The following is a 25,985-nucleotide window of genomic DNA, read 5'->3' on the forward strand; positions in this document are numbered from 1 at the left end:
AGGAATATCACACATTGAAAAACAACAACTGTTTTGTTCACTGTAAATTGTTTCCAGTTTATTCATGACAAAAAGTTTGAGACAGAACATTGTCCAAGCAGTGTACACGTTACAGGATATTCAAAGCAAATAAAATGTTGTTTACCTATAGTCAATACTGATGGACCAGCCCACCCATTGTCTGTTGTACAGGTGTTAGGGGACCTCATCATATACTCACCATCGAAACGTGATATGCATCAGTGCACACAACGTCGCCCCAGAAGGCATCTGGTATACACCCAGATCAAGAAGATCCATTTGGAAAATAACATTTTGATTTTGTATCGTTGGTGTTAGGGCTCTATTGACTCAAACTAGCCCATATTCTATCTCTATGATGACTAAGTATACTATTTAACATTTGCTAAGGGCCAAATAGTCATCTAAGGTGTCGTCCCCGGCAAATATTGAATAGTATGGTTGCACACATCCGACTCGGTGTTACGGAAATCGCACTGTGCAGGTGACAAGTCCCCAATCATTTGACCTAACCTTGATCCTATGAAAATACTACTGTGACATTGGTATTACTTTTATGTACAGCATGTATACCCCCAACACTTGTACGAGAGATTCGGGAAGGTCAAGGTCCGTGGTGAGCTCCATCCATTCAAATTTAATGAGCATAATCATGCTTATTGTCATAACGAACAATCTTAATCACCTAGACATCTAACCTTATCAAGAGTCATGCAAGTCACACAACAGAATCATTTACCTGTGAAGTTGGTTGGTTGTGGTAGCAAAATTGACAGGATAAAAATAGAACAATGTTGATTTTAGAAAATAAGGATGTTTATGATTGTCCGACTGTCGATGGAGTGAGGAGCTCGGTTGAAGTGAAAGTTCAACTCAGTTTGCTTTCAATGATAATGAGCGACATTTGAGATCGATCTACAACTTTGATTGAAATGAATCTTGTGTGCTTTGTGACTTCACATTCAGTCAGGGTAGGGTGACATTCTATCACTTGAAGTAGGAAATGAAATTGAACAAAATTTACAGCAGTGGTGATGATAATGGCAACAAAGTCAGTAATTGGAAGTACCGTAGTCAACATATTTAGCAACCTGCCCTAAAATCCGAGATACCTATTTCATTTCCATGTATTTATTAATCATAAAATGATAAGAGATGGAAATGGACACATTTGTCACAACCTTGATTTTGCATTGGAACAAGCAACCCCACAACTGAGAATCAAGAATGCTATATATGTCGGATGCTAACTGGCAGAGGGAAAGGCAAGTCATCTTGTTTCTAGTTCAACACTGATTGGACTGATGTGCCCGACATGTTCGATCTGATATGTAAGATTACTTGGCAATACTTAGCATTTAGTTAAAAGATTTGATGATAAAAACATGTATATCTCGACAAGAAGCATGTATTTTTCAAATTTCCAGACTCATGTCATCATAAACAAGCTCAACATATTTATACATATGCATCTTGGTTGACTGTTTAAGTTATTGGCAATTTAAATATGTTGCCTGTGAAACCTTGTTTCATTCAACAAAGGTTGATAAGGTCAAATAGAAAAAAACTTGTTTCCCCAAACTTGAATAGACCCTCAATGCAGTAGGCAGGCTTGTTGATATCGGAACTTGACACAATTCAACTTTTTTCTCCTTCCTTCATTTTAAAACCAACAAAATAAGAGAAATTCACATGAGCATCATACCATACATTTATTCATTTGACACAAAAGGCGACAACAATCTTATGTCTTAAATTAGAAATATGTACAATTTTACAGTGTGAAAGGTTGCAGATACTGCCTCATGGCCACCGCTATCACTACCAGAACTGCCGCAACGGTCTCAGCATATAGAAATATTATAGACGATAACAGTTGATTCCGCGAACAGGATCTGCTACGGGAGTCTTTCCCCTTCCTGCTCTGGCTACTGGTCGAACGATTCCTCAGCACCAAAAATCGTCTAATTCTAAAACAACACTAACACGGAGATGGAGTACATTCGTCTAGAATACACATTTACAGAACAGCGAGTTCATTTATCACAGATAAAAAAGGTCTTTAAATTAACAACAAAGAAATTGATTATATTTGGATCGTCAATGGTGTAAACAGAATGAGAAATGAGCTGGTAGTATGCTATTGTATGTCTATTGAGTAATCATGATTGTATTAAAACACCCACGATCAACAACTATGCACAAATATACAAACACCGTACATGGACGTAAAGACAACAACTAACTACGACCTGTGTCCATCTGTCGGTTCGTCAGTCTGGTGTTGCGGTAGGCTGTGGCGTGTGTCACGCCGCGTTAAAGAAGGTATAAAAGTAACAAGCATTAACAACAGAGAGAGCAACAATTTGCCATAACCGTCAGTCGTGGCCGACAGCCCAGCAAATGGCTGTCCGGCTTGACCGACCAACCAGTATACCACAAAGGTAATGAGTTAAGGCAATGTGAAATACCAGCACACACTGGTCGCACAATGATTCAGCACTTGATATGCCAAGCTTAACATTTAGCGTCGTCTCTACCTCCCATATGGCCACACACAGATGATGAACACTGTTTTCTAGGTATTATGCGTTGCACTTGTGATGTGACGGGGCACATCATGTGAGTAGAAAATGGCCCAGAGCAGAACACGTCTCCTGCTGTTGGTCGGGCTTGCTGCGTCGTCGGTGTCGCCAGGTGAGTTTGGCAGTTGTGGGTTGATGCCGGTGAGGTGTGGCGACGCCCCTCATACCTCGTCCCCGCCGTGGAAGAAGAAGTTATATTGTTCAATGAGGGTTTGCATGATGTTGACCAGGAACACGGAGTATTGACCCATCTGCTCGTACGACGTGATCTCCACCCGCATCAGCGTCGGCCACCAACATCGAGCCAGGTTGGAATCATCCATGCTGTTGTGCTCGCTGTGTTCTGACACTCTGCAACACAACACGCCCAGATTACACAACACGCCCAGATTACACAACGTACACAGATACAACACACCTATATTACATCATGATGGGAGAACATGCACCTCAACATTATAGATATGTAGACATACCAATATAACAAATGTGACTTATTGCATTGGTAGACCTACATAATCAAGCATAACATCCCACTGAATAGTATGTAACACTTGTATTGCCACCTTGACCTACATGCAGCAAGTTCTGAAGCTTTTAGGTAGCTTCACATGTTGAATTTTCATACCTCAATTCAAATCTTATAAAAAACCTAAGTAAACAAGCATGAAATACTCCTATCCCCATCCAATACCGCCATTTTCAGTCAGAGTCAAGTTAAAGTTGTTGCCATGGAAACACGAAAAATGATTATTTTAAAAATCTATCAAAAGTCCTATCTATGTGCCAAGTTTTGAAGATATCTCTCATAGTATTTTGAGTTCTGCTCCTGAAACGAAACGTGACTGAAGGACGGACCGACAGCACTCATTCCTATATCCCCCTTCCACTTTGAGGATAACAATATAAGCAGTTACGTACCTGTGTAGATGTGTGATGAGATACTTCAGTACTTCAAAGTTCTGTTTGTATTTCTGATCTGGCAGTTTCTTGAGGACTCCCCGCAGGGCCAGCAACCGACTACTCTTGTCTCGAACACCTGCAACACAATGGTGTTCATATAAGTAAACAAAAGCAGTATTTCCACGCTGGAATTTCTTCTACATCCCATTAGGATTGATTGTCAGTTCACAGAGATATTACCCTCGCTTACTGATGGTGCTCTGTGCATTTCAGTGATATTGATATACAATACATTTCCATAGATTTTAAAATCAAATTTCAATTACTTGGTGCAGAACTATACTAAACATACTCTCATGCTAACATGCACCATTCCTAATTAATTTACTGCTGTACATGTATCATTTACTTTTCAGCTGCAATCAAAACAAAATTATTTATTTGTGAACAAGCAAGAAAATAAGAACATCTAAGTCAAAGGAACCAGAACACCAGAGGCAGAGATCTCTTCAACAGGATCTAGATTAGTGAGACAGAAAGTGATGACGATGCACTTCCCTCTTAATGTGCAAGGCAGGTACTTGCTGAGTGATTAATGACACGGCTTGTGTACAAGCGGATCCCATAGCGTATACAGGAGCCAGGTTAAATGGCGTTCTAGGACACATATCTACTGGCGCAGCAGTGAACGCTGTGTCTACAGTATTAGTTGTGCTCAGACACCTAGCCCCGAGAATAAAACATAAAATACACAAAATAGTGAATGTAAGTAAGATTTCAAGCCAAGTTGTAGCAACTTTTACCTTTTCTGTCTTTTCCATCTAGATGCACAAATGAATTATGTACAGACTCAACCTTTCATACCAAGCAGAAACACATTTACTTTACTTTTTAAGCATTTCCTAGCCTTCATATTCAAGGGTGATACACTTCCAAAGCAAACATTGTGCATCAGATGAAACGTCCCAAGCAACTGAGACCTGATGGTCTGAGATCCAAGGTCCTATCAATATGTTTGTAATGATGAATGTTGTACATTGTGGCTGGTTAAAAACCCACATACACTAGTTGTGAAAGTTACAGTGTTACAAATTGCAGGTGTTTAGTGTCCTGTAATCCTCCAGTATAAGATGGTGTAACAGATAGCACAGGATTACAAGTAGCTCCTCCTCAGCTAACTGTGTCTGATCATGGAAGTGGACTAACACCTTAGATAATATGCGTGTGTGTTTGTTGCTATAAATCAGATAATCCAGTTATATGGGCAACGACCAACGCAATCAGGGTACGATATCACACAAGTCACCCATAGGCTGCATACCAGCATAGGCTGCATACCAGCACAGGCTGCCGGGCACCAATTCTAACCAGTCATAGATCTTGTGATAGTAGTAAAAAATCACAGACGTTTACCAGACGAAACTAACAAACACATGGCTTGCTTAGTTCCCGTTGATCAAGGGCAGACAAAAGAGTACTTGGACAGCAGTTCTAAACACATGGATCCCTATGATGAGCAATGCCAGAGGCAGCACCTACCTGCTGCAATGATGAGTTCGTCGTACAGCTGCACTGGGATGAGGGGCTCAGTCAAGTCCATAAAGAACTGCTTCAAGATGGTAGCCACTGCATTCACCTGGATATCTAGTGAATGGATGTCAGTGTTGATGTCTGCAACAAGGAGGGACAAAGTTAGGTTCTGCTTCTTTCAAGCCATAGCTCCAGATGATTGTGTAATGAAAATCGCTCTCATGACAATATCATATTGTGAATGGCAAGGAAAGTAGGATTTAAGTATTATTTTTGTATTTAACGTGCATTTTTTTTGCTCCATAGCGGGTTGATTCCCCCACTCAGAACTCCATGTGCAGCCTGTTTTCTTTGTGGCGGGGTATAAGGGATTTATTTCTCTCCTACAGCATTCATAAAGATCAGGTGAACGAATCAGATCTCAACAGTCTGACATGGAGGCCAGATCAAATATTTTAGGCAATGAAGCCATGTAGAACAAGGACAGAGAAGTGCAGTATAAGTATTATTTTTGAACTTCTGATATATGTACCGGTACTGGATGCTAAGGCACTGACCTTCATTAAACTTGGATGTAAGAAGATCCACCTGTCCCTTATTCCCAGGTATTCGGTAGATGCCTTCCGCCAACAGACCTGCAAGTGATGCAACGTGTTAACACAAGGCTCGGACATAGCAGACTAGAGATACGAGTGACCTGATTCGGGGAGTACTATTCCCTCAACAAACAGTTTTCACAGTAACTTAAACAGTATAAGTAAGGATAATTTAAATCAAGCATGAAAGAGGACTAGGCACTAAAAATTAATTTCTTTCCATATAACAAAAGAGTAAGCACTCTATTGTGAAACTTACTGTCCTAAATTAAATGAGCCTATGTTATTATTAGGTCATGAAGCTGTAAAGCTAGCAAAGACAAGGTCCAGAGTTTCCTGATCATTTTTCGGCCATTATAATCTGAGCACCCCCGTAAGCAACCATGATACTCTACATGTTTAACAAGAGTGTGGAGCGCCGTGAACTCACCTTCCTGCTCAATGAAGATGATGCACTTCTCCACAAACAGCGGGATGAGGGGGTTGTCGGTGGAGGTGGGGAAGTCTTCCAGGCAGCAGCCGCTCTGAGACGGACCCGAACTCTTGCTTGGGTTCTTCTTCATCTTCCTCTCCTCCTTAAGGCGCTTCTCCTGCAACAAACAACACGGACATTAGAACCTGACTTGATGCAGGAACCTGAAGAAACCTGTGGAGGGATGGGGCCAACTAAAGGGAAGTTTCAAAACAGGCTACAACTTTAGTTATTTCTTATAATTCATAATATCATAATTATGGTATAACAGTGTTTACAATAAGGGAGGTGTCCTGACTAGTTGCTCATGGTATCTAGAAAACACATACATGAGTAACAATATTCCAGCAATATCACGCCCGGGGACACCAGAAATGGACTTCACACATTGTACCCATGTGGGGAATTGAACTCGGGCCTTCAGCGTGACGAGCTTTAACCACTCTGCTACCCCACTGCCCCTTTTCAGTTATGACAAGGACCCCTTGAGTTACACTTAATTTGAACACCGGTATATATTTATAGTATCTAACAACGTTCGGGGACAAAATTCATAACAAATTCATCACTAAAATAAAATTACTAATTAACACAAATCATCATAACAACCAAATAACGACCCACCATATATTTTTACAATTACAATTTTTGACTCCACATGTATATGCATATTGACCATTCCTTAGTATACTGGCAAGTGTCATCACCTGAGGCCCCTCCTCCTGCCCTCTGTCCAGCCTGGTGTAGCCTGCCACACCCACAGTGGAGCACACAGAGGCGGAACAACCCATGACTTCGCTTACGTCTTACTTAAAAGTAGGTCGTTCTCCAAATAATACAACATTCTCTTGCCCAGCAATACGACTCCTTAATCACATCTTATTTTGAATTACAGCATCAAGGAAAAGATCAATACCAAAATCTAAAGAGAGTAACTTGATCACTAAGTTTTAGACTAAGTCAGAAAACAGCTGATCAGCAACACAGTTGTTATAGTGAAAGTCCTTGGGAATCATTCCATCACTGCCGGTGGCAACAATATCTGTTTCACTATAAAGCACACACATAAAGAAACACATTTCCAATATCCAAACTACAGCTTGTTGACCACACAACCTAGTTGCCCCTAGCAACCACATAAACAACCCGTGATATTGATCATTGTTCCTTGATCCCTTCCTCCCTCAGTGTAACACTACCTCATTATAAAGTAACACATGAAACACAGCGGTGTCACTTGTTGATTTGTCCACAATGATCACAGAACTAGAAGCTACATTGATAATTAGAGTTAGATAAAACAAGAATATGGATAGATAAAAGATAAAATGATATTGCAATAGTTTTCTAGAGATTTTTGTCACTTTAACAAAAACATTATTATTTTTCAAATTCATAAAGTATTTGTACATTTGAACCCTATGTTCATTCATCCTCATGAAAAGTCTGAACTCTTGACCCTGACAAGAGAATATTGTCTGTCCATCCCAGTTAGCAAGACCAGCTTAACCATAGCAGGGGCTAGGGAAACATACCAAGGTTTTATCTGGGATTCAAGTGCTCCTGGCAGGCAATTTGAGACTTTTGTTTAGAAGTACAAGCCACTTCTACAAAGCCATAACATTAGTTATTACAATGTAAAATGAATTGGGAAATTTGTAATTCCAATTTTGGGCTTTTCACTGACATTTTAGTTGAGGTCAAATATCAGTCTCTGAGCAGGTCCAGATAAACCCTGTTGACAGCAACAACCTTGTGGGCCACCATGTCAGACATACTGATAGACCGGTCAGCTACTACCAGGATGAGGTACCAGGAACCAGGACCCCCCTTGGATTCATGACGGTCAATGCCTACCTCCTCTTTCTGTCGTCTCTTCTCCTCCTTCTTCCTCTGCTTCTCTGGGTCCCGCATCGTCTTTGACTTCAGTTTCACCAGGAACTGGTTGCCACCATCGTACTCAGTCTCCTCAGCGGGGAACTACAGCACACACAACAGGGTATAAACACAAGGTATTACACATTAGGGATTTAACAAGGACCACTAAAAATTCAAACAGGGCTACTTGATCTACCACAAATATAGTTGTTTGTTAAACGTCGCACTCAGCAATATTCCAGCTGTATGACTGCAGGATGTGAATATCCATGTCTGGGCCAGATAATCCAGTGACACTGTAAACAACAATCAATGCTGTCGAGGTTCGCCACACCATCAACAAAGTCACCAAGCATGACCACCTGATCTACTTGGCTGACCAGCATAGGTTGCTCGGGACCGATTCTAACCTGAAATCCTACCAAGGTTATCCAATATACTACTGGCAAGAGGACTGTGATTGCCCTAGCGTGACCACCTGATCTACTTGGCTGACCAGCATAGGTTGCTCGGGACCGATTCTAACCTGAAATCCTACCAAGGTTATCCAATATACTACTGGCAAGAGGACTGTGATTGCCCAGCTCAAGTACTCACCCGGCTATGAGGCATGGTGGAGTAAGGGGGAATCACCGGCTCAAACTGATTCTCGTTATGAAATGGGCGACCTGGAAACAGTTACAATGAAATACAAATTATCAAATAATATATATCTTTATGATATAAAATTGATTTAAAAAATCTATACTCAGACCATGTAGCCATCAAACAGGTCAACAGGTCATTTTTAATTATTCAGTTATTTGTATTAGTGCATACCTGGTGGAGATCCGACAATGTGGTCACTGTCGGACATCGGTGGACTAATGGCTCTCCCTGGACTCTGGCTGACCACGAAGCCCTTCTGGCGGCGGAATGACCGCCTCTTCTTCTCCTTCCTCCTGCCCTGAAGCTCGTCCCCAGTCCCCTCGCTGCCCTCCGACGGGGAGTTGCTACGAACTGCTGAGAGAAGACAGTAGTGAACACCAAACCCCAGAACACAACACAATCAGTGATGCAGTGGAATATGTGCTTTATAGCATTGCTCTAGAATCCATACGTACAAGAAATCCGATTTTTGTTTCTTCAAATACATCAACTACCATGACATCATAAATTTAAAAATTTCACAATAATGCTGAGTGGACATTTTTTACAAGGCCATTAGCACCATCTCCAGATCTAAATACCCCTTGATATATTTGCTTTGTGAAGATACAAGACGAGACTGGCAGCAAGTTACTTACATTTCCCCCCAAATGTGGTCCCTCGAGGGAGTCCTATCGGCCTCCGTTTGTCTACGGACTGCATGGCACTGTCTTGAGATCTCTGTTTGCCCTTCTTCCTGTAGGGGGTGGGGCGGCGGTTGACCCTGGAGCTCGTGGCCATCTCCTCACCCCGGTCACGCTCCAGGGAACTGAACTCGGAGTCTTCCGAATCAGAACCTGTGAAGACATTCGACATATCAATATATGCTACAATGAACCGTATACCACATCTTTTTTTTTTATTTCATAGAGTGAAAAACACTCGATTTTCTTTTCTTCTGAGAACAGTGCATGGCAATAACAAAGACATCCACCCCTTCATCCTTTCCTTCCACTTAAACTGATACATAGCAAGTTTCACCTTCACAAGTAATTACCCCATGTTTTCCCAGAGCTGACTAGCCAGGTATGTTTGCAGGTACTACCACGTCCAAGGCTGCCTGCATGTACTGGTGTCACCCACACAGGTGTTTGTCCCTGCTGTCAGCAACCTCTAGAAGACAACTGCTTTCAACAACCTACCTTTTTCTTTCTTGCCAGACGAGGACTTGACACGATGAAGCTTCCCCCGAGGTAGAGCGTCCTGCACTGTTCCGTAGTCGTTCTCCAGGGGCTCAAACGTGTTCACTGCATCCTGGAGAAGGCACAAGAGAAGATTAGTCTACTGTCTACTTCAGGCACCAGAGAGGAAACAGTCTACTGTCTACTGCAGGTACCAGAGAGGAATCACTCTACTGTCTACTGCAGAGAGGAATTTTGTTCTTTCTTAGAAACTTACTAGTCCACTAGTCCTTATAATAATAACACATAGCAAAACCCTTAAAAAGGACACATTTCTGATAGGCCTAGTGCCAGTTTCTCACCCTGATATCTGTTTACAATGTGCTGAGTTGGGCATTACAAAGCAGAGCAACAATACAGTTATCTGTGAACCTCTGCAGAGACAGTTGACCCCACTAAGCAGAGCAACAATACAGTTATCTGTGAACCTCTGCAGAGATAGTAGACCCCACTCAGCAGAGCAACAATACAGTTATCTGTGAACCTCTGCAGAGATAGTAGACCACACCAAACAGAGCAACAATACAGTTATCTGTGAACCTCTACAGAGACAGTAGACCCCACTCAGCAGTGTGGGAAGCCTGTGTTGTATACACCAGCCACCTGAGGGGCGGTATCATTATAGTGCCTACCTTCACTGTACAGTAGTCAGCAATCTCAATGGGCTCAGGCACTGCCAGAGGAGCCTGCACTCTACCGCCGGACATCTTGGGCCGATCATGACTTCCTTGACTACCTCGAGACTAAAAAATAAGCAATATTTATTCCAACCATTTTTAAAAACTAAACAATCAAATATATCATAAAATATATAAAATAATTAAAAAAATTACTTACTCTAAAAAAACAACAATAGACAACTATTGGATTAGCGTTCTTAGAAGTTGGCAAGTAAGAGTAAACACAAGATATGTCATGGATGACTTCTTTACTCTAGGACGATGCTAGACAGAATAATGGAAGAAAGAAGTTGACATCCATAAACTATCTTGCCTTTACAACAGAGAAAATCGTAAAATGAAACCTTATATGTATTTATAATGTTGTTACCTGTGACCGTCTATGAGCCCTGGTTTCCTGTGGACTGTACAGGTCGTCCGCCCACACGGCATCCTCGGGGGACACCGGGCCGTACCGGGGGCGCAGATCCATACTGTCCCCCATGCTCTGGTGGCAGTACAGGTCATTGTCTGCCCAGCCTGGGTGGTGGTGCATGGCGCCGGCCGTTTCATATAGGTTGTTATCCACCCAGCCTACAAGTGAAAACACACAGCATAAGATAAAGACATGTAGAAAAGTGTTAAATGTGCTGGTGGAAAATACATTTATTAACCTGTAATATTCTAGGTGTAGACCCATGACATTCCCAATACAAAACGTAAAATAACAACTTGATCTTTGCATTTAGAAGTTATACACATAAGGAAGAGAATTTATGGATGTCAAGAATTCTCTTCCTTAACTTGATATTAACATTCTGCAATAAAAACCTGACAAAAACGTTTCTATCCAGAGAAAGTGTTCATGTTGCCAGACAACTAGATGACAATTTTCATCATTCCCAGATGTTATTACTGACAGTTTGTCTGAGTTCTAATCCACAGAAACAAAGAAATATTTCCCGAAACATCTTGGTGGACTGTTGTAGCCTGCCCCAGGGGGCTTAGGTCCAGATCAACAACAGACAACATTCAACATGGCTACTGACTGCACACAAGACATGCCGGTGACGCTACAGTCGTACAAACTTCAGTCATATATAAAACATCTTGGACATACGAACATTGGTGATATATAAAACATCTAGGACATACGAACATTGGTGATATATAAAACATCTAGGACATACAAACATCGGTGATATATAAAACGTCTAGGACATTCAAACATCGGTGATATATAAAACATCTAGGACATACAAACATCGGTGAAACAATCAACACAGAAAAACGCAGTCTAACTGCATAAAAAGCCTGATTAACAAACAGTTATTTTTATTACAGTTGAGTTCTCATTAACTGTTCAGAAATATCTACAGCCACAAAAGTAAAAAAAATAATATTTTTCTCAGTGAAATTTACATTCGCCTATCTAAAGAAACAATTCAAAACCCTTGCAGTTAGTATTAAATCAAAAGAAATCACACTTACTACTAATAAAAATATACTATGAAACAAAATTGCTTTAACCTATAAACACAAAACATGTTGTATAGCATTGGAGTATGCGATGTAACACTGCATTCTGTGGTTCAAATACAGGGAAATGGCAAGTACACACAGCTGAAGTTCATTCCTGACTCCTAAAACTGACTGTTTTAGTCCACTAGTCCTTATAATGATAACATACAGCAAAGCCCTTAATAAGGGCACATTTCTACCAGTCCTTATGATACCTAAACTATTGGGCAGTTTGGTAAGGACTACAGTACTAGTGTACATTTCTAATGCTGCCATGATTCACAGAACTACTATCAATACCATACTCTCTTCTACCTTCAATATGTTTACTTTCATCAGATGTAACACAGCCCTGTTAAACATTGCGTTGCTCTTACAAAAATTATTCTCTAACACTCAACTCCACATGAGATTTCTACTGTTAATAGGACAAAATCTTAAATACACTCTGCATACATTTTCTCTTTGACAAATAATTTAAAACACAATGCTATGATCACCATACAAACCTAAGGAAGAGAGTTCATGGCATCAACTTCTTTAGAACACAACGTTGTGTTCCTCATAATAAAGAAGTTGGCAACGTTGTGTTCCTCATAATAAAGAAGTTGGCAACATTGTGTTCCTCATAATAGAGAAGTTGATAACGTTGTGTTCCTAATAAAGAAGTTGATAACGCTGTGTTCCTCATAATAAAGAAGTTGGCAACATTGTGTTCCTCATAATAAAGAAGTTGACAACGTTGTGTTCCTCATAATAAAGAAGTTGGCATAGATAAATTCTCTTCCCTAGGAGTATCACCTCTAAATGCCTTTCAAAGACATCATACAAACCTATTTTCATTTTCTTATAGGGATGGTAATATCCACTACATAGAAGCACGCTGTCCAGAAACATGTTTGTTTGATAAGACAATCAGGTATGGGTTGCTAGCACATGTCCATGTATTCCGACCACACAACAGACTTCTGTATATATATGTGCTCCCCCAATCTCCTTTATCAACACCCTCACAAAGCCAAGCGCTGGCACCCCTCACACTATTGTCCCACAAACAAGACATCTGGCCTGGAGCAATAGTAATTAATCTCTTCATTAATTGGTGTGAGTTTTAATTATCTGGGAGTAGAGCCATGCCAGCTTGACCAATGGTCATGGTGATGAACCAGGACAGAGGAGGGGGTCAGTGAAGTGTGTCCATGTTGGGGTCACCTCGCTTCAGTGGTTTCATTGTTTATCAACACTGCTCTGTGTGGGAGATACGGCAAGTAAAGGGTGTTATTAGCAGAAAAACAAACAGTAGCCAGATCAGAGGTTAGTTAAACCATTGTCTTACAAACAAGGATTTGTCAGTTTGTTGAACAGTTATTCTACCCTGGGGTTTGTTGGTTTACCCATGTTTGAGACGTGTCAGAGTTGAGCAGAGAGTCCATGGAAGGATCTTTATGTTAATATTGATGTATCCAAACTGACATTTTCAAGAAAATTGGAGATTGGATTATTCACTTTTAAACTGATATTGTGAGGATTTGCTTGATTGTGGAACTAATGTTAACTTAGCAGGGACCAATATTTGCCTGTCATAGTAAACATCTGTTGGTAATCCTAATGCAGTGCAAGACATTTGAAATTTCCATGACAGTAATTGCTAGGGTGAAAAAAATGTTTACAAAGTTTTAATTCTGACATGACTTCAGATTCAGTGTTTGCACATTGTACTGATAGAAATCAGATGAAGATACTACTGTTACTTCCCATGTCAACACACCAGTAGGGGATAACAACTGTTTCTTCCCTGCCTTACTCCTGTACATTTCAGGGTGCATATTTGAAGGTGTATATATGCACATATGACTATCTGGTTTTCAACACTTTGTTACATTCAAATATTTATGTAATATTCAAAAGCCATTCTGTATGTATGACTACCTTTTCATACTTTTCTCTTTAATTTCTTTTGGAAAGATTTAATATGAATACACAAATGTGTAGTTAAATTTCTTAAATATTTTTCTTATAAATTTCTCTACACAGGATTTGAAGGAGTGTACATATATATGTGCATTTATATTTTTTAATATTTTTCAGATTATTTCACTGTACAGGATTTGAAGGTGTGTAAATACACATGTGCATTTATGTCTGACTGACTGACTGACTGATATAGGAGATTTAACGTGCGCTTGTTGTTGTATTAGGTGTTTAAGAGGTCGCCTTCTGCCTAGGCAATTTCGGCTGACCTGTCCCTCTTTGGGACTCCTGTGTGTGAGAAGGGTTCACATATATATTGTGAGTTCGGTGTTCACATAATTTCTGTTTTTGCATTGATATGATTTCTTTTTTCTTATATTGATATAATTTCATTTTTATCCGTGGCTGCTCTGTTTATATACGTTCGAGCAGCTGTCCATCTCTCAGAAATAGAGTTAGTTTGGCCTTCGCTATTGCATCTCTTGGCTTTAGGAGATCTATGACAGATAGCGGATCTAACTGCAATTCTTGTTTTAACCTAGCCCGGGCTGGGGCATGGTCTTGACATTCTAGTAACAGGTGGTCAATGGTTTCAGCCTGATTGCAAGATGAACAAACCTTGTCATAGTGCTTTTTGTGACCAAGTCTGAGGCGTGAGATAGCAGTTTCAATTTTCCTTTCATTTGAGTATGAGTTTGGCTTTTGTTGGACCTTGGGTTGAATTTTGTATAGCCATCTGCCGATCTTACTTGCGTCCCATTGGGCTTGCCATCTTTTTGCTATGGAGGCTTTGATTTTGCTTTTTATCTCTAGTTTACTAAAGGGAATAGGCTCTATATCCGCTTTGTCTAGAGCTAGCTTCGCCAGTGAGTCTGCTTTTTCATTTCCATGAATATCTATGTGAGAGGGGATCCAACACAGCTCCACCTGTTGCCCTTGGTCCGATAGTTTTGTATATTCGTATAGAATATTGTTGACTGTGTTTGGCCTGGAGTTTGAGTTTCTCCCACTGATGGCCTGAAGTGCACTTAGCGAGTCTGATAGGACGACTGCCTTTGCTTCCGGGAGTTCCGGTATGAGTTTGAGTGCATGATGAATTGCCTCCAATTCAGCCGTGAATACTGACTGACCATCAGGCAAGCGAACTGAATGTGCTTGGGGTTTGGAGCTGTGGATATGGATCCCGTAACCAGCACTGTTGTTGATAGGATTCTTGGATCCATCAGTGTATATATGGGCCCAGCTGTCCCAGGTAGTTTGAATTTTAGTGATAGCTACTGATCGTAGTAGGGTTGGGTTTTCTCTTTTAGTGACTTCTGATGTTAAAGCAGTGTCAACTTTGGGAGTTTGTAAAGTCCAGGGAGGGTGTAACCCTTTGTAATGACTTTCTGGAGGCTGAATGTCATCGCAATTGTGACTTCGAATGAGTTCACGCACTAATATCCCAGATGGCTTTAGTGAGGGATTTTTTCGAGCTAGGGCTTCATCTCGAGCGTTTTTGTCTTGCCATATCTTTTTAACCAAAGGGTTTGATGTTCGTCCCCAGAACGATAATATTGCCTGCTCTCTTCTTAGTTTCAATGGGAGTTCTCCCGTTTCTACTTGTAGTGCTTCTAGTGAGGTGCCTGTCGCTGCGCCTGTGGCCAGCATTAGGGCTTTGTATTGTATTCTGTCTAGGCGCGTCAAGACAGTATTTGATGCTGAGTGAAAAGCCTCACAACCATAGTCAATTTTTGATCTGATAAGAGCTTTGTAGAGGTCCAGCTGAGTGTCCCTCGATGTGCCCCAAGATGTGCCTGAAATTGCCCGTAATACGTTCAGGTCTTTTTGACATCTGTTTTCCACATATTCTATATGCTTGCGCCAAGTGAGGTGTTGATCAAGGATAACTCCAAGAAATATTGCAGATTTTTCGAATTTGATGGGTTTGCCTTTTATGGAGACACGGGGTATCATAGCACATAAAACCTGACCAAAGTGGCTTCAGGAAGGGACACTCGTGTCTAGATCATATTCTAAGACTGGAAAATGAAATAAAAAAAGCCCAATTAAACAGACAATACCTAGCCGCAGTATTTCTGGACTTCAGCAAAGCCTTCGATATGGTATGGCATGACGGACTCCTCTCAAAACTATCACAAAATGGAGTTGAAGGGAACATGGCAAACTTCATAGACAGCTTCCTGCAAGACAGGTCGCTATCAGTTAAAATAGGGAACAATCGATCAGATCCTATGGCACTGGACAATGGCACGCCACAAGGCAGCATCATAAGCCCAACCCTGTTTAATATCATGATCAATGATCTTTTTGACCATGTCAACTCTCCTACCCAAACTTCTAAGTTCGCTGATGACGGAGCAATATGGGTAAAGCACAGAGATATCTCACAAATCAGAAAAAAACTCCAGTCAGCCCTGGACGGAGTAGATCAATGGTGCAATAAATGGGGATTCACCCTTTCAAGTGAAAAAACGGTTGGAGTTCTATTCAAACGCCGGGGGAAACGTGCGCTTTCCGACTATGTCTATCTTATACTTTCCTTTATAACTCCTCTCTGTAGGACCTAAGGAGTTCTATGCCTGTACAGCACCAGGGTGACAAAAGCTAAGCCAGTGAACAAATATTTCTGTATGAGCCAATGACACCTCGCTAAGCCGACACTAGGAGATAGGATTAGCAGCTTATCCACAGATCTGCTTCACCTGCGACACCAACACTTGTCTGTGTGTAGTGGATGCATTCCCTGTCACTTGGCATCAGAGGATTTGTTGACAGGCAGTCATTGACTGCAGTAGTTTCAATGTTCCTACCAGTGCACTAAACATATCTACTGGAGTGGCAGCCTCCTTGTAGCCTGCGTGTAGCGGTCTTGCACCTCCATCAGGGATACACTGCCCTGTCGAGGATCAGTAGGAGGGTGGGGGGTTCCATCTGAGGGCAGGGTTTCCACTCATGGCACAGGGTCAATACTTTGGTTAGGGGGGTCCACATTTAGGATTTGTGCTGGTCCAATAAGGATTAGTGTTTACTCTTTGGGTAGGAGTTTGTATCTAAAGTAGTGGGTTCATACTTTTGGTTAAGTGTTCACACTTGGGTGGGGGTCAATGTTTCAGGTTGGTGTTCACACTTAGGGTAGGAGGTTCATGGTTAGGGTGGGGGGTTCACGGTTAGGGTGGGGGGTTCATGTTCATGGTTAGTGTTCACAATTAGGGACAAAATGGGCAAGGTCTAATCAGCAGTGGAGTCCCTCCAAGAACACTGCCATGATGCCCAGACAGCTCATACTACTCCCTTGCCCCCACCCAGGGAAACAGACACACCAGGGCGGTACACTCTTGCCTTGCAGGAGTGTCTGTGTCATCCAAGAGGCACACTGACATTGGGGTGGCTATATTATCACTGAAACAACGGATTTTATGCTGACCTTAACACTTCAGTTTTGTTCTTCGTAGTGGCTGGCTCCTTGAGAGATACAACTTTATCTTCTCTGCGTTTCCACAAAAGCCAGTTTGGTGTAATAATGTGGTACATATGTCCAAAATGTTATCAGTTATTGTTATCAAGACTTGGTGAAAACTACGACACTGATAAATCTGAATAAAACAGTGATAAATCAATCTGTACTACACTGTTATAAATCTGTACTACACTGTTATAAATCTGTACTACACCGATAAATCTGTACTACACTGTTATAAATCTGTACTACACCGATAAATCTGTACTACACTGTTATAAATATGTATGACATTGATAAATCTGTACTACACAGATATATCTGTACTATACGGTAATAAATCTGTACTATACTGTTATAAATCTGTACTATACCGTAATAAATCTGTACTATACAGTAAAAAAATCTGTACTACACCGATAAATCTGTACTATACTGTGATAAATCTGTATTACACCGATAAATCTGTACTATACTGTAATAAATCTGTACTACACCGATAAATCTGTACTATACTGTGATAAATCTGTACTATACTGTAATAAATCTGTACTATACTGTAATAAATCTGTACTATACTGTTATAAATCTGTACTATACCGTAATAAATCTGTACTATACAGTAAAAAAATCTGTACTCCACCGATAAATCTGTACTATACTGTGATAAATCTGTACTATACTGTAATAAATCTGTACTATACTGTTATAAATCTGTACTATACTGTTATAAATCTGTACTATACCGTAATAAATCTGTACTATACAGTAAAAAAATCTGTACTACACCGATAAATCTGTACTATACTGTGATAAATCTGTACTACACCGATAAATCTGTACTATACTGTAATAAATCTGTACTACACCGATAAATCTGTACTATACTGTGATAAATCTGTACTATACTGTAATAAATCTGTACTATACTGTAATAAATCTGTACTATACTGTTATAAATCTGTACTACACCGATAAATCTGTACTATACTGTTATAAATTTGTACTACACCGATAAATATGTACTACACTGATAAATCTGTACTATACTGTGATAAATCTGTACTATACTGTGATAAATCTGTACTATACTGTAATAAATCTGTACTATACTGTAATAAATCTGTACTATACCGTAATAAATCTGTACTATACAGTAAAAAAATCTGTACTACACCGATAAATCTGTACTATACTGTGATAAATCTGTATTACACCGATAAATCTGTACTATACTGTAATAAATCTGTACTACACCGATAAATCTGTACTATACTGTGATAAATCTGTACTATACTGTAATAAATCTGTACTATACTGTAATAAATCTGTACTATACTGTTATAAATCTGTACTATACCGTAATAAATCTGTACTATACTGTAATAAATCTGTACTATACAGTAAAAAAATCTGTACTCCACCGATAAATCTGTACTATACTGTGATAAATCTGTACTATACTGTAATAAATCTGTACTATACTGTAATAAATCTGTACTATACTGTAATAAATCTGTACTATACAGTAAAAAAATCTGTACTCCACCGATAAATCTGTACTATACTGTTATAAATCTGTACTATACCGTAATAAATCTGTACTATACTGTAATAAATCTGTACTATACAGTAAAAAAATCTGTACTCCACCGATAAATCTGTACTATACTGTGATAAATCTGTACTATACTGTAATAAATCTGTACTATACTGTAATAAATCTGTACTATACTGTTATAAATCTGTACTATACCGTAATAAATCTGTACTATACTGTAATAAATCTGTACTATACAGTAATAAATCTGTATTATACTGTAATAAATCTGTACTATACAGTAAAAAAATCTGTACTCCACCGATAAATCTGTACTATACTGTAATAAATCTGTACTACACCAATAAATCTGTACTATACTGTGATAAATCTGTACTATACTGTAATAAATCTGTACTACACCGATAAATCTGTACTATACTGTAATAAATCTGTACTATACTGTAATAAATCTGTACTATACAGTAAAAAAATCTGTACTCCACCGATAAATCTGTACTATACTGTGATAAATCTGTACTATACTGTAATAAATCTGTACTACACCAATAAATCTGTACTATACTGTGATAAATCTGTACTATACTGTAATAAATCTGTACTACACCGATAAATCTGTACTATACTGTAATAAATCTGTACTATACTGTAATAAATCTGTACTACACCGATAAATCTGTACTATACTGTGATAAATCTGTACTATACTGTGATAAATCTGTACTATACTGTGATAAATCTGTACTACACCGATAAATCTGTACTATACTGTAATAAATCTGTACTATACTGTAATAAATCTGTACTATACTGTAATAAATCTGTACTACACAGATAAATCTGTACTATACTGTAATAAATCTGTACTATACTGTGATAAATCTGTACTATACTGTGATAAATACTATACTGTGATAAATCTGTACTATACTGTGATAAATCTGTACTATACTGTGATAAATCTGTACTACACCGATAAATCTGTACTATACTGTAATAAATCTGTACTATACTGTAATAAATCTGTACTATACTGTAATAAATCTGTACTACACCGATAAATCTGTACTACACCGATAAATCTGTACTATACTGTGATAAATCTGTACTATACTGTGATAAATCTGTACTATACTGTAATAAATCTGTACTATACTGTAATAAATCTATACTATACTGTAATAAATCTGTACTACACCGATAAATCTGTACTACACCGATAAATCTGTACTATACTGTGATAAATCTGTACTACACCGATAAATCTGTACTATACTGTAATAAATCTGTACTACACCGATAAATCTGTACTATACTGTAATAAATCTGTATTACACCGATAAATCTGTACTACACCGATAAATCTGTACTATACTGTGATAAATCTGTACTACACCGATAAATCTGTACTATACTGTAATAAATCTGTACTACACCGATAAATCTGTACTATACTGTGATAAATCTGTACTATACTGTGATAAATCTGTATTATACTGTATTATACTGTAATAAATCTGTACTATACTGTAATAAATCTGTACTATACTGTAATAAATCTGTACTACACCGATAAATCTGTACTATACTGTAATAAATCTGTACTATACTGTCATAAATCTGTACTATACTGTAATAAATCTGTACTACACCGATAAATCTGTACTATACTGTGATAAATCTGTACTATACTGTAATAAATCTGCATTACACAGATAAATCTGTACTATACTGTGATAAATCTGTACTATACTGTGATAAATCTGTACTATACTGTAATAAATCTGTACTATACTGTGATAAATCTGTACTATACTGTAATAAATCTGTACTACACCGATAAATCTGTACTATACTGTGATAAATCTGTACTATACTGTAATAAATCTGTACTATACCGATAAATCTGTACTATACTGTAATAAATCTGTACTATACTGTGATAAATCTGTACTATACTGTGATAAATCTGTACTATACTGTGATAAATCTGTACTATACTGTGATAAATCTGTACTATACTGTAATAAATCTGTACTATACTGTAATAAATCTGTACTATACTGTGATAAATCTGTACTATACTGTGATAAATCTGTACTATACTGTGATAAATCTGTACTATACTGTAATAAATCTGTACTACACCGATAAATCTGTACTATACTGTAATAAATCTGTACTATACTGTAATAAATCTGTACTATACTGTAATAAATCTGTACTACACCGATAAATCTGTACTATACTGTGATAAATCTGTACTATACTGTAATAAATCTGTACTACACCGATAAATCTGTACTATACTGTAATAAATCTGTACTATACTGTGATAAATCTGTACTATACTGTGATAAATCTGTACTACACCGATAAATCTGTACTATACTGTGATAAATCTGTACTATACTGTGATAAATCTGTACTATACTGTGATAAATCTGTACTATACTGTGATAAATCTGTACTATACTGTAATAAATCTGTACTATACTGTGATAAATCTGTACTATACTGTGATAAATCTGTACTATACTGTGATAAATCTGTACTATACTGTAATAAATCTGTACTATACTGTAATAAATCTGTACTATACTGTAATAAATCTGTACTACAGATAAATCTGTACTATACTGTAATAAATCTGTACTATACTGTGATAAATCTGTACTATACTGTGATAAATCTGTACTATACTGTGATAAATCTGTACTATACTGTAATAAATCTGTACTATACTGTAATAAATCTGTACTACACCGATAAATCTGTACTATACTGTAATAAATCTGTACTATACTGTAATAAATCTGTACTATACTGTAATAAATCTGTACTACACCGATAAATCTGTACTATACTGTGATAAATCTGTACTATACTGTGATAAATCTGTACTATACTGTAATCAATCTGTACTATACTGTGATAAATCTGTATTATACTGTAATAAATCTGTACTACACCGATAAATCTGTACTATACTGTGATAAATCTGTACTATACTGTGATAAATCTGTACTATACTGTAATAAATCTGTACTATACTGTGATAAATCTGTACTATACTGTGATAAATCTGTACTATACTGTAATAAATCTGTACTATACTGTAATAAATCTGTACTACACCGATAAATCTGTACTATACTGTGATAAATCTGTACTATACTGTGATAAATCTGTACTATACGGTAATAAATCTGTACTACACCAATAAATCTGTACTATATCATACAGTGAAACTAAACGGTGTACATAACAGATTCAATCAAAGACAATACTACACTGTGATAAATATGCAACATACTGTGACAAATCCTAAATCTTACAGTGAAACTTAAAAGTTGTTCATCCCCGTGAGACGCTTTGTCCGGTGCTCCACATCACAATACAGTAATAGCACAATGCAAATGTGAAAATATGATGCAAAAATCCCATCTGCACGTTCTGTCATAATAACCACACAGAACACAGGACATCCCAAGACATCCTGGACAGAGAGAGCCTGAGACATCACGTTACAGAGCTGAAGGTGTTAGTCATGCAAAGAAACGCTGCAGCAAGCACTAGGTGGACGATGACATGCAGATATGTAATATGGCGTCACCGTCTTCACTGCTAGAGGTCTGCTTGCAGGCTGCCGCTGCCGCCGCCGCCGCGTACCTCCTCTGATGGTGGCGACGCATTTGCTCGTTAAGCGCCCAAGCTTGGAGAGAAAGATGATGGAGAGGAGGCATGAGATAGACAGAAACACAAACAACACAAGGAGAGACATTGGTTGAAACGGCCCTGAAACGGAAGTCCTGAAATACAAACTCGGGAAATGGTTTGAGTCTACGAGACCACTTTTGGGAAGACAATGGTTGAGACGTTTTTTCGCTTGTAGCAATATTCCGGCAATATCGCGATGGGGGACACCTGAAATAAGCTGAACATCTGTTACCAATGTGGGGAATCAAACCCTGACCTTAGGGGAGACTAATGAACGCTTTAACAACAGGGCCACCCAAATGGTAGAGAAACATGAGGTGAACAGCCATGTGTCTGGATGACTAAATGATTTAACATACAATCAGCTCCACCCTTGATGTCACATACGTCTGTCTCACTTCCACATCTTTGCAGTGTTTGAAATCAAGCAGGAACTTCAAGGGGACCTTGTCACAACCCCATGTCAATGGTCAAAGATTCAGGTGTCCCGAGATTAAAAACTTTGGCAGCAAACCTTAGGGACTCCCCTGATTTCAAATATTGTCAATGATTCCAAATATCTTTGGTATCATATAAACTCACTACCAAATAGTTTAACACAACCTGTTGGTCAGGGAGTCAATAATTAGTAGGCTTGAGACTCTAAATTCTTCATGTTAACATATGTATGTGAATTCAGGTGTGCACTGACATTTCAGTCACAAGATATGAATCTTAAGCATTTTGAGTTTATTTACTTGAGATAGGGATGGGTTAAGAAAATTCAATTTTCAAAGTCTTTTCAAGTCAGAATCTAAATTCAAAGAGTTTTCAAGATTGCCCTTAAAATTCAAGGCATTTCTAAGCCTGAATGAACACTCGCATTTTTATAACTCCTTGGCATTCTCGATGGGGGTTGGGGGGGGATGGGGTGCATTCTGGCTACAGTCCAGGTCACAATGACCCCTATAGAGAACAAGCCAGAGGTAGTCATGGTGACCTTATGACCAGTAGAGCCATTGTACAGGTCATGATGACCTCCAGAGAACATGTCTATGACAGTCGGGGCCATGCTGACCACACACAGTATGACATCCAGTACATTCCTGGTGATGGTGTTCTAGGGACCAGACAGAGGTACACTGGATAACAAATTAACTTGTTCAGTTGACTGTAAACACACCAGCTAGCTTCAAATAACATATATGCAGCTACACTGAAGAAGAATGCAAGTTAGCAATATATCAGCATCATGGTGTTTCCAGTGAGTGTGAGTGACTCGGGTTTACCGTCACTGTGAACAGTATTCCAGTTATATCACGGCATGTCAGATTAATGTGGGAGGAAAGTCCGAAGTGACGCAGGTCTCAGACGCTTACCACTTTGGCGAAACCCATGAGCACAGGTATGGTGCTGAAAAACTAGAAACATTATCGGTGAGAACTGGGATTCAAACCCACGATCATGTTTTTCTGGCTTGCCCAGGGGATGCAACTCTGCACAGCAAAATGCAGCGCCTGAGATGACAGGGCCACTTGTGATTATTGCTGAATACAATCAATAGCTCTACACCTGCCACCTGAGAACTATCAGTCTTCAGCAACCCGAGCTTGCCGTAAAAGGCGACAATGCTTGTCGTAAGAGGCGACTAACGGGACTGATTGGCCAGGCTCGCTGACTTGGTTGATGCATGTCTTCGTATCCCAATTGTGTGGATCGATGCTCATGGTGTGAATCACTGGATTGTCTGGTCCAGACTTGATTATTTACATACCGCCGTCATATAGCTGGAATATTGCTGAGTGCAGCGTTAAAGAACACCGGTGTATATTACTACAACGGCTTGCCACTCGAAGTGCCATCTCTCATATACACAACTGGAGGAAGGACTGCTCTACCTTACAACATTGAGGACAACAGTGACTGACAACACCCAGCTGGGACAAAACCGTCATTACAAATACTGCCCCACAACACACACTACCCCAGCACAATAGTTATAATTCCATTAAATATTCTCTACACAAACTAACACATATATGAATATTTGCGATAATTTTGGCTCATGTGAACAAGAGTTTGAATTTTCCCTCCCTAAAACATGAAATCTTGGACACAAACATTGCTCTAAATAACCTACATGACATGGAATTCAATAAAAACTTAAGTTCACATCACCAAAATTGAAACAAATTACGACCACTAAGAAAGAACAGCTGCTTTCCCATTCACAGACAGGAGAGAAACGCAGGTCTGAAAACAACGAAAACTGAACGCAAATGAGAGACGCAAATGACAATGAGAGACAACAGTTGACGACAGCGCCATCTAGTCACCTGACGGTTCAACAGGCATCTCTAGCTTCATACTACTGGACTTGTGGAAGTGACTTATCGACTGAACGTCCGAGTCGGAAAACTCCGTGCTCTCACTCATCAGGCGTGACGAGTCACAGGAGCTCTCCAGTATCGGCAGAGACTTCCGATGGTCTTTGTATTGTTGGACTGAAATTTGGGATGAATTGGATTTTAACTGGTGTGAAGTGTACAAATTCACGAATCAATATTTCTGTGATAAAGCTGAAAAGAAAATCAGTCCTGTATTCTCATCAAGCCTTTTATTTTACAACTTGTCAAACTTCCCAATTAACTATCAATGGCAACAACTACTCCACAACATGTCACTCTTCCTTTGCAACAACTACCTGATGTCATGTCACTCTTCCTTTCCAACAACTACCTGATGTCATGTCACTCTTCCTTTCTAACAACTACCTGACGTCATGTCACTCTTCCTTTCTAACAACTACCTGACGTCATGTCACACTTCCTTTCCAACAACTACCTGACGTCATGTCACTCTTCCTTTCTAACAACTACCTGACGTCATGTCATCTTCCTTTCTAACAACTACCTGATGTCATGTCACACTTCCTTTCCAACAACTACCTGACGTCATGTCACTCTTCCTTTCTAACAACTACCTGACGTCATGTCAAACTTCCTTTCCAACAACTACCTGACGTCATGTCACTCTTCCTTTCTAACAACTACCTGACGTCATGTCACTCTTCCTTTCTAACAGCTATTATATTCTGATTAGACTGGTATCATTCAATCCACTCCCAATCCCCACACAACATTCAACATTGGCCACCCTTATTTCTTGCGGAGATGCAGTCTGTGACTTTGGTCAGTAGTCCGAAGCATGAGTGAGGTCCAGTAAGTTTAGCTAATAATTGACCGTAAGATAACATTAAAA

The 25,985-nt window shown here is 39.1% G+C and overlaps 1 protein-coding gene across 11 annotated transcripts in view; it reads right to left on the reverse strand.

The window, feature by feature from the left end:
* Window positions 1-48: 48 nt before the first annotated feature.
* The window catches only part of LOC139466845 (rho GTPase-activating protein 190-like), a 103,479-nt gene continuing 77,542 nt past the window's right edge, over window positions 49-25,985 (reverse strand). For 6 of the 11 annotated variants that reach the window (XM_071248572.1, XM_071248573.1, XM_071248566.1 and 3 more), the window contains exons 15-29: window positions 25,061-25,228; window positions 22,642-22,740; window positions 10,904-11,106; window positions 10,486-10,596; window positions 9,815-9,926; window positions 9,272-9,469; window positions 8,805-8,987; window positions 8,583-8,653; window positions 7,965-8,087; window positions 6,066-6,225; window positions 5,597-5,674; window positions 5,049-5,180; window positions 4,313-4,330; window positions 3,528-3,645; window positions 49-2,957 (exon numbers count right to left, since the gene is read on the reverse strand). In XM_071248572.1, coding sequence (XP_071104673.1) covers window positions 2,768-2,957; window positions 3,528-3,645; window positions 4,313-4,330; window positions 5,049-5,180; window positions 5,597-5,674; window positions 6,066-6,225; window positions 7,965-8,087; window positions 8,583-8,653; window positions 8,805-8,987; window positions 9,272-9,469; window positions 9,815-9,926; window positions 10,486-10,596; window positions 10,904-11,106; window positions 22,642-22,740; window positions 25,061-25,228 — 1,964 coding nt within the window. In that variant the 3' untranslated portion in view covers window positions 49-2,767. The remainder of the gene's footprint in view (window positions 2,958-3,527; window positions 3,646-4,312; window positions 4,331-5,048; window positions 5,181-5,596; window positions 5,675-6,065; window positions 6,226-7,964; window positions 8,088-8,582; window positions 8,654-8,804; window positions 8,988-9,271; window positions 9,470-9,814; window positions 9,927-10,485; window positions 10,597-10,903; window positions 11,107-22,641; window positions 22,741-25,060; window positions 25,229-25,985) is intronic. The other 5 variants (XM_071248571.1, XM_071248575.1, XM_071248574.1 and 2 more) reach the window with 5 other exon arrangements.

Source organism: Haliotis cracherodii, unplaced genomic scaffold (genome assembly GCF_022045235.1).
Source record: "Haliotis cracherodii isolate W230 unplaced genomic scaffold, xgHalCrac1.p SCAF_19, whole genome shotgun sequence".
Taxonomy (NCBI): domain Eukaryota; kingdom Metazoa; phylum Mollusca; class Gastropoda; order Lepetellida; family Haliotidae; genus Haliotis; species Haliotis cracherodii.